General features: G+C 41.4%; 1 protein-coding gene across 3 annotated transcripts in view; it reads right to left on the bottom strand.

The window, feature by feature from the left end:
- Positions 1-13,824, bottom strand: part of RBM33 (RNA binding motif protein 33) — a 117,055-nt gene that overhangs the window by 65,749 nt on the left and 37,482 nt on the right. For all 3 annotated transcript variants that reach the window (XM_081243451.1, XM_081243453.1, XM_081243452.1), the window contains 2 exons: positions 8,209-8,380; positions 2,604-2,812 (listed from right to left, as the gene is read on the bottom strand). In XM_081243451.1, the coding sequence (XP_081099577.1) occupies positions 2,604-2,812; positions 8,209-8,380 (381 nt within the window). The remainder of the gene's footprint in view (positions 1-2,603; positions 2,813-8,208; positions 8,381-13,824) is intronic.

Genomic DNA, 13,824 nt, shown 5'->3' with positions numbered 1-13,824 from the left:
CTAAAGATTCTAGAAACGGCTTAAATCCGTGGATACATACATATGCTCCCAGAAACCAGTCTGCTCCCTCCTCTAACTCATGACATCTGTAATGTGCACATTTGCACATGGTGCGGGAGTCTTTTCTATCTCATTCACCACTGAATCTACACGGAGAGCACGCTGACAGAGGGACGGCTAAGCTAAATCTGAACAGAAGTGGGAATGAGCACAGTGCAGGGCCATTCACTCAAGAGCGTGAAGGATTTTTAAGGAAATCGCATGTTTTAAACAAGGGGAATTTAGGGCCTGGGCAACACCCACGCAGAGAGGCCCAGGGCAGCTAGGAAATGAAGAAACTGAGCTGGCAAGAGGCTAGGGCTACAGACCCAGACTCGTGTGGAGACAGCAGATGGCAGGAAGGACAATGCTGCCGACTGAGAGCTCTGACTAAACAGAGGCCTGAGAACAACGCAGCCAGAGGAACAGGAGAGACAGAAGGGGCCCTGCTGGAAAAGAAGAGAGTACACCCCAAGCTCAGACACTCAAAATAAGAAAGGCTCAAGAAAGAGGAGCTCATGGGTGATGCCCAAGGTCCCAGAGTGCAGTCCAACAGGACGGACTGCAAACGTCAGGTGGCGATTCTGGGAGCACATTCGGGAGAGGGAAAGGCACGACGTCCAGGCAGCAAGGGACGGACCGAGAAAATGGACACAAGCAAAGACGGTGAGCAAAGGTTATTCTTTCCAGAACTCTGAGGGTGAAGAGTCAAAGAGACAGCTCTGGGGTGGGGAGTGGCCAGGATCAAGGGTGGACACAAGCGTGAGCGAGGTTAAGGTCGTTTCAGACAGTTGTGACCGTTTCAGTAAACTGCAGCTTTCAAACACCACTGACTAGCAAAGATGAGCGTAGAACATGTATGCCAAAGCTCCAGGAGTGGGTTCAGTCCCAGCTCACCAGGAGCCCTAGTAGCATCTACACAATTCCAGAGATACGGCATCACTGTCGGGGGGGGACTCAGGTTGGGCAACGTTTGTAAAGCGCTCATGGATCTCCCAGCTGAGCCTCTCTGAAGGAGGCACATATGGGCACATACTTCCCCTATGTAGATAAGAAAACAGCGAGTTCAGTTACTTTTCCAGGATCACGGAGACACAATTATGCAAAAACTGGTCTCCTGTGTGGCTGGTTCCCCCCCAGGAGGCCAAAATAATGGAGTTGGCTGTTCAGTACACGGCAAGTGGAGGTTGGGGGCGAGGAGATGGGATGGAGAAGAAAAAGAAAAAACTGAAGGGCCAGTCTTCTCGCTACCAGAGACGCTTAAGAACAGCTGTATGAGCAGAGACAGCAGTTATTAATATCATCAACCTCTTTATGCTGTCATCAACCCACCTACCTCTCTTCCCTGTAGATCAAAATTAGAATTCTCATGCTAAAACAGTTAAGTCATCCTTAGAGGACAAATGTATGGATACCAAGGGGGAAAGGAGTGGGGTGGGAGGAACTGGGAGACTGGGATTGACACATTTACATTATTGATACTATGTATAAAATAGACAACTGATGGGAACACGCTGTACAGCACAGGGAACTCTACCTAATGCACTGTGGTGACCTAAATGGGAGGGAAGTCTAAAAGGGAGGGGATGTCTGTATGTGTAAGGCTGAGTCATTCTGCTGTGCAGTGGAGGCTGACACAGCACTGCAAAGCAACCATGCTCCAATAAAAAGTAACTGCAAGTAATAATAATAATAATAAAACAAAACAAAAAAACAGTAAGTCATCTTTTCTACTTTGTTATTTCACAAATGAATGCCTCCTAAAACATAACATTTCTACACGGAGGCAAAGTGTGGTTTTCCCCTAAACTCAGATAATAATGTAGGGGAGGGTAGACAGTGTGGACACATATTTATATTAAATGAATCTGTCCTTGAAGACTGACTTCTGAAGGAAAAAGCTATAAAATCCTGAAGCTAACTGAAGGAACAACAACAACAACAAAATCACTACAATTCCTGTCTTTATTCCTGAGATGTCTCATCTTTGAAATACAGAGGAAATTCAAATGAAGTTGAAGTTACAAGTACCTGATTTCTTCCTAAATTATGAAAACTTTTTATGGATATGACAATCTCCATTTTTATGGATCGGATATGACAGTTACTTGTAAGAGAAACTGCTACATTTAAGGAAAAACCTACGGTAAGCAGTGTATAAGAGAAAATATTTGATAAAATACACCATTACTGCTAGATTCTAGATATAAGACGTTCAGTATTTTCAGAGTGGTGCTCGTAGGAGCAGCACCTCTCCACAAGCAGAAGGTACAAGCAAGGCTCCCCTGTGGTTCGGCCACTGGCAGACACCAGGTCTCCTTATCACCTCTCTCTTTATCAGCAGTGTGCAGAGAATTAGTTTGCACTACCTGAATACTAGAGGACTGAATGTGTGTGACCACACACGAAATCATACTATAGATTACAAAGAAACTTGAGCCATTATGCCTTTTACTAAATTTTAATTTCAGACTAAGATAAATGCAAAATATGATACCTACACAAAAGCGTATTTTCATTTGTTCTGAAGTTGCAAGCTCCCACAATGAAACTATACAACTTACCACCACAGGTGGCTGTGTGGGCAGCAGGGCGGGCCTGTGATCCTTGGCTCTTCCCCTCTCACTGTTCTCTCTCCTCTGGTCTCCCACTCCACGACACATGGACGAACCTCCTCTCCTTCCTCCCCGCCTTGAGCCGTAGCGTCCCTGTTTATGCTGCCGCTCCCTTTCTTCAAATTCAAGCAACGCAGCTTTGGCTTCTGCTGAAAGCTCTATTTGAAAAGACGCATATGTGTTAGATACCTTCGAATAGCCTAAATCAGATTTATAGGGAAAAACGGGAAAGAAATACATGACAATGAAACTTAGGAACAGCAAGTGCTTCACCCACTACAAACAACTCAACTAGCAGCATCAAGTAGGATACAATCACAGAGACATGCAGGCCCCGTGAGTGAGACTAGTTAAATGGAAGACATGCCTTTCCCTTGTAATAAAATACAAGGATCTCCTGCAAATTTTAAAGTGTTTTCATTTGTGCTGAGGGAAGCTAAAAAGAAGGAGCTGAAGTTCAACCCAACCACCGCCCTTAATCTGCTAGGCATCTTGCAGTGATGGCGGATGACGCTGGTCAAGACCTGGCTCCCCCAGCCTTAAACCAGGACACTCTTCTCAGCGGAACCAGGACAAGTATTAGTTAATACACAGTGGCAGAGAGACTCAAAAATGACAAATTCCTGATTGTTCTGCTTTAAAAGCAAAACTAATAAAATCACTCTCGAGTCAAATACTTAGGTTAATTTCATAAAGAATGGAAACTTATTTAATACAGTCATTTCAGATTTTCAGATTTATTTTTTTTAAAATAACAACTTTACTCTGTGAAGAAAGGCTTACATCCATGCAGTCTGATAGGGAAGCTACAGCAAAGGAGAGCAAAGCCAGAAAAGAAAAAACCCATTAATGCAGATATTTCTGGGACACCCAGTAGGTGCTGCTCACCTCTCTGACCAATGCTTTAGGGATACAAGAAACATACAGTCTCTGGCCCTAAGAAACTTCAGTTGGCACATTATTCTGAATTCCTAGAAGAAAAATGCTAACTTATTCAAATATGGTTCCTTTATTTTAAAATATTATCTAAGTTATGATAATATATCTTCCATTAATAAATGAATACCTTCTAAAGATTTCAGTGAATTCTACTAAGAAGCACTGTTATGCCCTCTTCCACAGTGAAGGGTAAATTTTAAATATTACCAGTTTATCTCCTACCTTGGATTCCATCATCATCTCCAAACTCTTCCAAAATCTCTAAGCCACATTTCATTTTCTTAAAATTGTTTCTATGGTATTCCCCTTCCCTTCAAATGAATCTTTGACTCCATTCAAAAGAAAATTTAATCTCTTCTTAACAAGCACAGACTTTTATTCTCATCTTGACTACATGATTGGTTCACATACACATTTTATGCAGTGAATCAGCAATTATTTTGCTAGTGGTTCTAAGTGTCAAGATTAATTTCACTATCCCCAGTAATAAAATGGTTTCAAATGACATCTTTAATCAGCAAGTAAAAATGCTTTCCTCCAATTGAGACAAGCTGTCACAAAAGGTCACCAAAATATGACAGGATGGAAATTACATTTGTAACTTCAACTGAAATGTTAATTTCCCTTTAAGCGTTTTCTGAACTATGTCCATATTCCAAAGTAAAGAGATATAGCTCAGTGTAACAAGGTTTTACAGTGTTGTCCCTTTCTAAAATGTGCTTAAGAAAAACATATTTACATATAAATAATTTTATAATAGTCGAACTAATACATAATGAATATCTATAAAACAGTTTACTTGGCAAAATAAACACAAAAGACAGTCTGAGGTTTTTTTTTTTTTAAACAGATAACTGAATCAAGAAATTTGTGAAAATCTCGCAAATACAAGGACCATCGTGTAAACTGAAGGCAGTATCCTATTGCTGGTACTAGGTGACCTTAAACTGTTTATTACTAGATGAAAATATTTTTCCCAAAGGTCCTTTGCCTTAAGCAAAATTAACCGAGGGTATTATTTCAAGAGAACTTTATGTGGGCATAATAACAACGGTCTTCAGGCTAAAGCAGTAACACATAATTTAACATATTACATGTGCCAATGAAACTGAGAATACGGCAAAATCTAGATGCCTCCTCGTAGAGAAAGAACAGTCAAAGCCTAACTGAAATAAACATGGTCTTTCATTTATCGCTTGTACTGCTTCCGAAGAGAATCTGAGGTCCACCTCCCAGGGTGAAAGAACTGGCAGCTGTGAACTGCTGTGCTGACACCTCAGGGTAACTGGCCAATGACACCCACAGTTTAGAGATGGCTTTTGACACTTCCATTCAAAATAGATCTTTCCCTTAAACATGCATGTGCTAGAAACCCTTCTCAACTGCATTCTGTCAGAGAATTAAGCCCTTTTACCCAATGGGGTCCTTTTTATGTAATGAATGAATGTATTTCCTAAGTACGTAGTTTTGTACCATCCTTGGGAAAACTGAGAAACGGTCACATTTTCTCTAAGGTACTTAATTCCCAGAATCCTGGTTGAGGATAAAAGCTCACTACTTAAGATCGTAACTCAGGTAAAAGCCCCAAATTCCATATCTAATCCAATGTGTAATTCAAAATACAGATCAACAACTGTGAATTAGGCTCTCCAATGGTCAAGACTGTCATAAATATCAATTAGTGTTCTTCATATTTAAGGATGACATCACATATTTGAATGTAAAGAAGACTAAAAGTGACCAAATGCCCTTCCAGATTTTGAAAAGAACTCACTAGTCCACATGCAGATGGAAGGGTCAGAAATGGGGGATGCCAGACCATCATTTCATTCTTTTTAGAGTGGAGTGTTCTTAACATTAATCAATGATATCACAAAATAATTGTTTTTATTTGTATTCAGAATGTTAAAAGACATCATTTGTCAAAAAACACATATCATATGAGACGACATATATACTCTGGTAGCAAGGTATTTTAATCCCATTACAAAGAGTAGGTAAGCAGCTTTATACAATCAAATAAGTGCAAGCATCTGTATACAGAACCTGAAACTGATATTTCTATCACCAGGAATATACAAAGCGATGAGTACAAATTTATGTGAATTTCTAGTATACCAAATACTGTAGTAGCTTCTCTTTCTCACTGAATATTCTTCTTCTATATAAAATTAACCTTTTGTTGGGGGGGAGGGGTCTTAAGGAAATAAGGGAGCTCACTGCTTTAGGAAACCAATCTCTAAAATGAACAGAAAAATCGTTTTTGTACTGGGAATAATCCTAACTTTTCAGTTACTAGAAAACTCATGTTTTCAAACACTAAGCTTTCTTAAGTTAGGGCTTACAAATAAGGAACAGAGAAAGATACTTTTAAGTATCATTTTTACTTGCCCTATTATCTAGCCAAAGAATCACATTCTGCACAAATACATTTAAAGCCTTTTTTAATGTTTAAAAAAATGGTAAATGGTCAAGCTGTTTATGCTTCAGACACTCTGCCTCTAAGAACCCCAGGCCCTCTCTGCCCGTATGTAAAGGGCCAACCTGCCCATCACTATCCCCCTTCCACCCTCCTGTCTCAGGATGACGTGACTATAGCAACTGAGAAATGCCTTAAAAAGAAAAAAAGGAAAAAAAAAAAAAAAAAAAGATTCGACACAAATTCTTTTCAGTAAAGGAAGTACAAATGACCCTGAAAAGAATGAAATGAGGCAAAGACCCTGAAAAGAAAGAGATGCAGGAATGAAACAAGTACAAATTATGAACACAGGCAAGCTGGACATTTCAGAACACATCAGTGCTTGGGTCAAGGTAAAGTGCAAAGAGATGAGAAGACCGTAGCTGAGGACCAGGGGGGATGGGAGAAGCAAGGGCACTGAGGATGCGGGGAGGGAGATCCATAAAATGCACCAGGGCCCATAAGGAGCTGGCTGCAGAGAGGGAAGGCCACCATTCCTGACGCTGTCTGTGAAGTGATTTCACATCCTTAGAACGTGTAGCTATCCCAGTTATTAAGATCTGACACATGTTCCCCAATTTATGTAACAAAGCCGCAGCCCAGCTACACAGAAGCAGAAAAGGGATGATTCACCACCACCCACCCCACATGGCACCCTCCTTCCCTAATAAGCCGCTGCCCATTGCCCTCTGGTGTTCAGCTAGGGGGTGCCATCTCTCCTTTGTTCATCTTATCCCAGCCCAAGATTGAGATGTCTATCTATTCCAATAAGCTTGTTCTGTAATGTTACCAATTACTCCTGCTGACGGATACTTTTGGTCATTTCATCCCCGTTTTAAGACCTTTGATTCATCTCCTTTTACCCAAGCCCAACTTCTCAGCTCTGCTTTCTTAGAAACCTATGGTGTACTGGTTCAGACTAACCGGCAACTTTATACCGTAACTTAAGAACAGTCCAGGGAAATCCTGGGCCAAAAGGTAGAAGGAGGAAACTGGAGGGAGAAGAAATGGAGAACACTAAGTCTCTAGGCCAACCTTTCCACAAACCTCACTTAGTACAGGAACATGGTAAGACTGGCTCACTACTGTTAACTCTGGCATCTTGTGAGCTTAGTGCCCTGACAGAGAACTCCTATCTGCCACTTAAAGACACACACTCAGGGTTTCGACTGGAAACGGTTACAAATAACAGTTTTATGAAGTAATAAAGGTAGTTAACTAATGGGTAGTTTCTTGACTTTTACTTTGACCAAGACCAGAGAACAAGTACAACAACCCTCTGTCCTTCCATCCTTCCACCCTCCTACCCTCCCCCCTGGAATACGGGACAACATCCCAGTGGTTCTCAAAGTATGGGTTCCAGAGCAGCAGGAACAGCATTACCTGGGAACTCACCAGAAACGCAACTTTCTTGGGCCCCACCCTAAACCTACTGAATCAGAACAGCTGAGAGTGCATCCAGAAATATGTGTTTTAACAAGTCTTCTGGGTGATTCTGCTGCTCAAATGTGAGAACCACTGCTTTATTCTTTGCAATGGGCACTAGACAAAACCATAGACGGTGGGGCGGGGGGTCAATACTGGAAAAGGCTCTGCTGATTAGCAACAGCCTGCAGTAGGTCTGTAACAGGAATAATGTTCAACTGACTGTGCTACAAACAAGTCATCTTGTCTCATTAAACACTGAGAGGAAGGGCATACAGAACAACAACAACAACAAGAGATGGTTATAATAACACTAAAAGGTACCAAATCAAAACAGTCTGGCCCAGAATTAGCCCTGGCAACCTGGACAGTCTCGGGAAGGGTAAAATGACCCTGTACCACCCCACACCACCTTCCCAGAGCCAGCCAGGAACCACACAGTATGCATGAGAGCAGGTCTAAGCCACAGACTCCAAAAGAAGAACTATTAAAAAAAAAATCAAATATTTTATTCAAACATGTTTTAATCCAGAAGACAAGTCATTTATATAGACTGACCTTTACAGCACCGTAACTCAGCTCTCACTCCTCACACAGACCATCCACCTTCTGAATGCCATGCATAATACTCTATAAAGGCAACTTTTTTTTATCTGTTTCATTAATCATAACAGTACTATGGAGGAAGTTGAAATGGGAGTGAAGGATGGGAGACAGGCAAAAAAAAGTTACCCAAAGTTTCTGGAATGTTCCTTCTCTCTCTAGTTACATCTGAGAGCCTAATAATTGTTCCTTCTTTCCTTTCAGTTTTGAAACGTAATCGTCCAGATTCCTCATCATCATCCTCTTCTTCATCCGACTCCTCTTTCATGTCCTTCTGCAGCTCCAAAGTTTCCATGCCTCCCTACATTGCAGACATACAAAAAACAAGAGGGAAAGTGAGTTCATATTCTTTTGAATTAAATATTGAATAATGGTTATGTATACACATATGTGTATGCACACATAAAAGCTCTTTATATTTAAGATGTAAAAATACTGCAAAATGTCCTATTTGTAAAGCCATGTGAAACATTAAACTGATCCCAGGAGACAAAATCTCAAACATTAAAAATTAACAATGTTAGAAAAAATTCAAATTCCTACTCCTGGTTAATATACCAAGTCTTACACATTGTTATTACTTATACTTCTAAGAGAACAAACATGAATTCCAAAAATCCCTGCTGGCCTGGACTCTAATTCAGAGCTAAACAAAGTTCAATATATTAATTAAATTAACACTAGTGTTCCATGAGCTTCTTAGCATATAACCCACCCTGTAACTCACATTAGATGACGGCACACTCCCTCCCGTTAAACAGGCTCCACTTTTCCTGTAATTCCTGGCCCCATCTGCTTTGACTTTCAATGCCAGGCAAGCGCTCCAAATCTGCTGGTGGGTTGATCTGGTTTTTTTCAGCCTCCATAATCTTTCCTGTAACATTTCTCACCCCTTTCTACTTCGTTCCACTGCCTAGTGTTTGCTCATTACCACCTCTAGCTCAGATTACTAACCATAAAACTATTTTTTTCTTCATTCACATCACACTAAAACCAGTTTTTATCTTTTATTTCATTACATCAGGATTCCTACAAAAATTCTGCCTAATCCGGTCCCAAACTAAAAGTAATTTCTTCATCAACAATTCTTTCTGTATAACTCATGTTCCTTTTGACACTAATCACTTTCACCTCATGTTACATGTTAGTGACCTACTGTTACCTAATAAGGTAGGTACCTACTGACCGTTAGGTTCACTTAGACTTTTGGTAACCTTGAAAGAAAAAAAAAAAAAAAAAAAAGACCCAGAAACTACTCCTTTAGTCTCATCATTCATAATTCTTACATGTCCTTTACTCTTAACAGAAACAAATATGAACTACTTCATTAGAAAGTGTGCAAGAAAAATAAAAAAAGATACAATCATTTTGGATTCTTTCCCCAATATTTTCTGTGTAAAAAATGCACACACTCATCGCTATAAACCCTAAAGTAGAGAATCAAATGCCTGAAAATAAAATAATGAATGTAAACTGTAACTTTTAGCCTAATGATTGCAAAGCCACGTTTCAGTATTCTGATACTCAGCATACTATAGAATTTTTTTTTTAATTTTAGTCCATTTCTTTTTTTTAAATTTGTTTTACTTATTTATTTTTGGCTGTGTTGGGTCTTTGTTGCTGCGTGTGGGCTTTCTCTAGTTGCAGCGGGCGGGGGCTACTCTTCGTTGCAGTGCGCAGGCTTCTCATAGCGGTGTCCTCTCTTGTTGCGGAGCATGGGCTCTAGGCGCGGGGGCTTCAATAGTTGTGGCTTGGGGGCTCTAGAACACAGTTGTGGCGCACGGACTTATTTGCTCTGCGGCACGTGGGATCTTCCCGGACCAAGGATCGAACCTGTGTCCCCTGCATGGGCAGGCGGATTCTTAACCACTGCACCACCAGGGGAAGTCCACTATAGAATTTTTTTTAATTAATTAATTTATTTATTTTTGGCTGCGCTGGGTCTTCGTTGCCGTGCGCAGGCTTTCTCTCGTTGCAGCAAGTGGGGGCTACTCTCTTTGTTGCGGTGCGTGGGCTTCTCACTGCGGTGGCTTCTCTTGTTGCCGAGCACGGGCTCTAGGCGCACGGGCCTCAGTAGTTGCGGCACACGGGCTCAGCAGTTGTGGCACATGGGCTTAGTTGCTCCGCGGCACGTGGGATCTTCCCGGACCAGGGCTCGAACCCGTGTCCCCTGCAATGGCAGGCAGATTCTTAACCACTGCACCACCAGGGAAGCCCCTCCACTATAGAATTTTAAAGTACCAAAATGTTGGCATTTTGTTGGTTTAATACCATTACTTCACTGAATATCTGGAACCAAGAATGAGTGACGTGCGAGATGGACCTAGCTACGTTTGTGCTGCACTACACTCAAACTGAGCAAACGTCAACTCATTTACAAAACACTCTTCTCCACCGCCATTAATGCTCCAGAGCAGTGCTTCTCAAATTTAAGGCTTATACCGATCACTGGGAATCCTGCTAAGATGCAGATTCTGATTCCGCAGGTCCAGGGTGGGGTCTGACATTCTGTATTTCCAAGAAGCTCCAAGTGAAGCCAAGGTGCAGGTCCACAGAACACACTTTAAGTAGCAAGGCCACAGAGGAGGAAAAGAAATCACTACCAGTAAAGCAAAGATTCTATTACAACAGTCATTTCTAATTCAACCATTAAAAGCAATTACAGTTCAAACACTTTCCAAGCAGGTTTAACGTGAAACATGACAGTACTGAAGCTAATAGTTTATCCTTTTACACACAAATCTCCATCTAAGAAATCCAAATACAACACAGACAAGCTGCAAATCGTTTCTTTGAAACAAATACTATAGGCTACCAGAAACAAACCAACAAACAATTCTAGTCTTGACCCGGCAACCCCACTGCTAGGTATTTACCCAAGAGAAATGAAAATTTATGTTCACGTAAAAACTTACGGGAAAATGTTTACCGTTCTCTTTTGGATCACCGAAAACAGAAACAATAGTCAATGGATATACAAACTATGGTGCATCCAAAGCAGGGAATGCTCTTTCGGCCATAAAAAGGAATGAACTACTGATACAACAATTGGGATGCAATCACAAAGGCATCATGGTAATTGAGAGAAGTCAAAAGGTTTATCACTCAAAAGGTGATACTCTGCGACAATTCCACATGTATGACACTCTCCAAGAAACAAAACTGCACTGGTTACCAGTGATTAGGAATGGAGGGAGGGCCTGACTACAAAAAGGATGGCACAAGGTAGCTTTTTGAGAGATGGAATGTCCTAGAATGCAAACTTCTGGTCCAAGTCGCAGGGTCCAGTTCAGCTTTGAACTACGTCAAGGATTATACAAGCCCTGAGCTAAAACTGAAACACTGCCTGGTCTCAGTTGCCTCAAGTACAGGCCACCTGGCAACATTCACTAAGCTAGACTCGCTCCTTCAGCCACTGGTCACTACCTCTTATTTTAAATACTGGGCATCTCCTTTGGCTATGTGCTTACAGAATTAACTAACTAACCTACCTGCCAAAATGTTGACTTTCTCTGCAGAGAAATACTTATGAATGGAATATTCATACATATTCACAATATTCCATTCACAACTAAAATTCCACTCAAGGGTGGTGCTGGATAACAATATAAAAATTAAATTAGCCTAAGATTATATTTTGTAAGAATTTAAATACGTATGTAAATCTCTGATTTCATTATGGACACTGCCAGAAATATCTTGAGGTTTGATCTTTAGCTATTTAATTATCTTGAAAACCTGAAACATGTAGTTGTAATGCTTCACAGAGGGTGCATATGAAAACCATCATGGAAGTTCTTTAAAAACAGACAATTCCACTGAAGTCTTATCGTATATACTGGGTTGGCCAAACAGTTCATTTGGTTTTTCCTGTAAGGTGGCTCCAGGAGCGCGTAGTTGTCTCCAACTTCATTCGAAACTATTTTGTTAGACTGTATCGTGACACCTGTCATATCAGCGTGCATTAAAAAAAAAAGTATCAAAATTGTTGAATGTTTGTGCAGCCATTTTAATATTGAAGATGGAAGACAAAAAGCAACATTTTGGCATATTATGCTTTATTATTTCAAGAAAGGTTAAAAACGCAACTGAAATGCAAAAAATGATTTGTGCAGTTGTGCAGTGTACGGAGAAGGTGCTGTGGCTGATGGAATGTGTCAAAAGTGGTTTGCAAAGTTTCGTGCTGGAGATTTCTCCGTTGACCATGCTCCAGGGTTGGGTAGCCCAGATGAAGTTGACAGCGATCAAATCAAGACACTGGGCTTCCCTGGTGGTGCAGTGGTTGGGAGTCCGCCTGCCGATGCGGGGGACGCAGGTTCGTGCCCTGGTCCGGGAGGATCCCACGTGCCGTGGAGCGGCTGGGCCCGTGGGCCATGGCTGCTGGGCCTGCGTGTCCGGAGCCTGTGCTCCGCAACGGGAGAGGCCACAACAGTGAGAGGCCCACGTACCGCAAAAAAAAAAAAAAAAAAAATCAAGACATTAATTGAGAACAATCGATGTTCTACCAAGTGGGAGACAGCCGACATACTCAAAATATCCAAACGAGTGCTGAAAATCATTTGCACCAGCTTGGTTACATTCATCACTTTGATGTTTGGGTTTCACATAAGTTAAGCAAAAAAACCTTCCTGACCTATTTCCGCATGCAATTCTCTACTTAACTGCAATGAAAACGTTCCGTTTTAAAACGAATTGTGATGGGCGATGAATAGTGGATACTGTACAATAATGTGGAATGGAAGAAATCGCGGGGCAAGCGAAATGAACCACCACCAACCACGCCAAAGGCCAGTCTTCATCCAAAGAAGGTGACGTTGTGTATATGGTGGGATTGGAAGGGAGTCCTCCATTATGAGTTCCTTCCGGAAAACCAAACAATTAATGCCAACAAGTACTGCTCCCAATTAGACCAACTGAAAGCAGCACTCGACGAAAAGCGTCCGGAATTAGTCAACAGAAAACACATAATCTTCCATCAGGGTAACACAAGACCGCATGTTTCTTTAAGGACCAGGCAAAAACTGTTACAGCTTGGCTGGGAAGTTCTAATTCATCTGTCGTAATCACCAGACATTGCATCTTCGGATTTCCATTTACAAACTTCTCTTAATGGAAAACATTTCAATTCCCTGGAAGACTGTAAAGGGCACCTGGAACAGTTATTTGCAGTTCTTGGCAGAAGGCAGTGGAACAAAAGGGTGAATGTGTTGTTCAATAAAGTTCTTGATGAACATGAAAAATGTCTTTTATTTTTACTTTAAAAACTGAAGGAGGGCCTCCCTGGTGGCGCAGTGGTTGAGAGTCCGCCTGCCGATGCAGGGGATACGGGTTCGTGCCCCGGTCTGGGAGGATCCCATATGCCGCGGGGCGGCTGGGCCCGTGAGCCATGGCCGCTGGGCCTGTGCGTCCGGAGCCTGTGCTCCGCAACAGGAGAGGCCACAACAGTGGGAGGCCCGCATACCGCAAAAAGAAAAAGAAAAAAAAAAACTGAAGGAACTTTTTGGCCAACCCAATAGAAAACAACTACAGAGAACACTGCTTTAAAAAACTTCCCAAAAGTTTTTAGTGCTTACAAAATATTTGATAGAGGATACTTCTTTACTATATCATGAAATACAAAAAGTATCTAATTCTACCAACAGTTAACATTTATAAGCTGGAAAGACTGAGCAATTAAATTGTGCAAAAATTACAAGAGAAGAAAATTACAGACCAACCTCCTTCGTGAATACAGACACAAAATTC

Source organism: Mesoplodon bidens (assembly GCF_964165515.1).
Source record: "Mesoplodon bidens genome assembly, chromosome: 9".
NCBI classification, from domain to species: domain Eukaryota; kingdom Metazoa; phylum Chordata; class Mammalia; order Artiodactyla; family Ziphiidae; genus Mesoplodon; species Mesoplodon bidens.
Note: the sequence above shows the minus strand (reverse complement) of the source record. Positions and strands in the feature narration are given on the sequence as shown.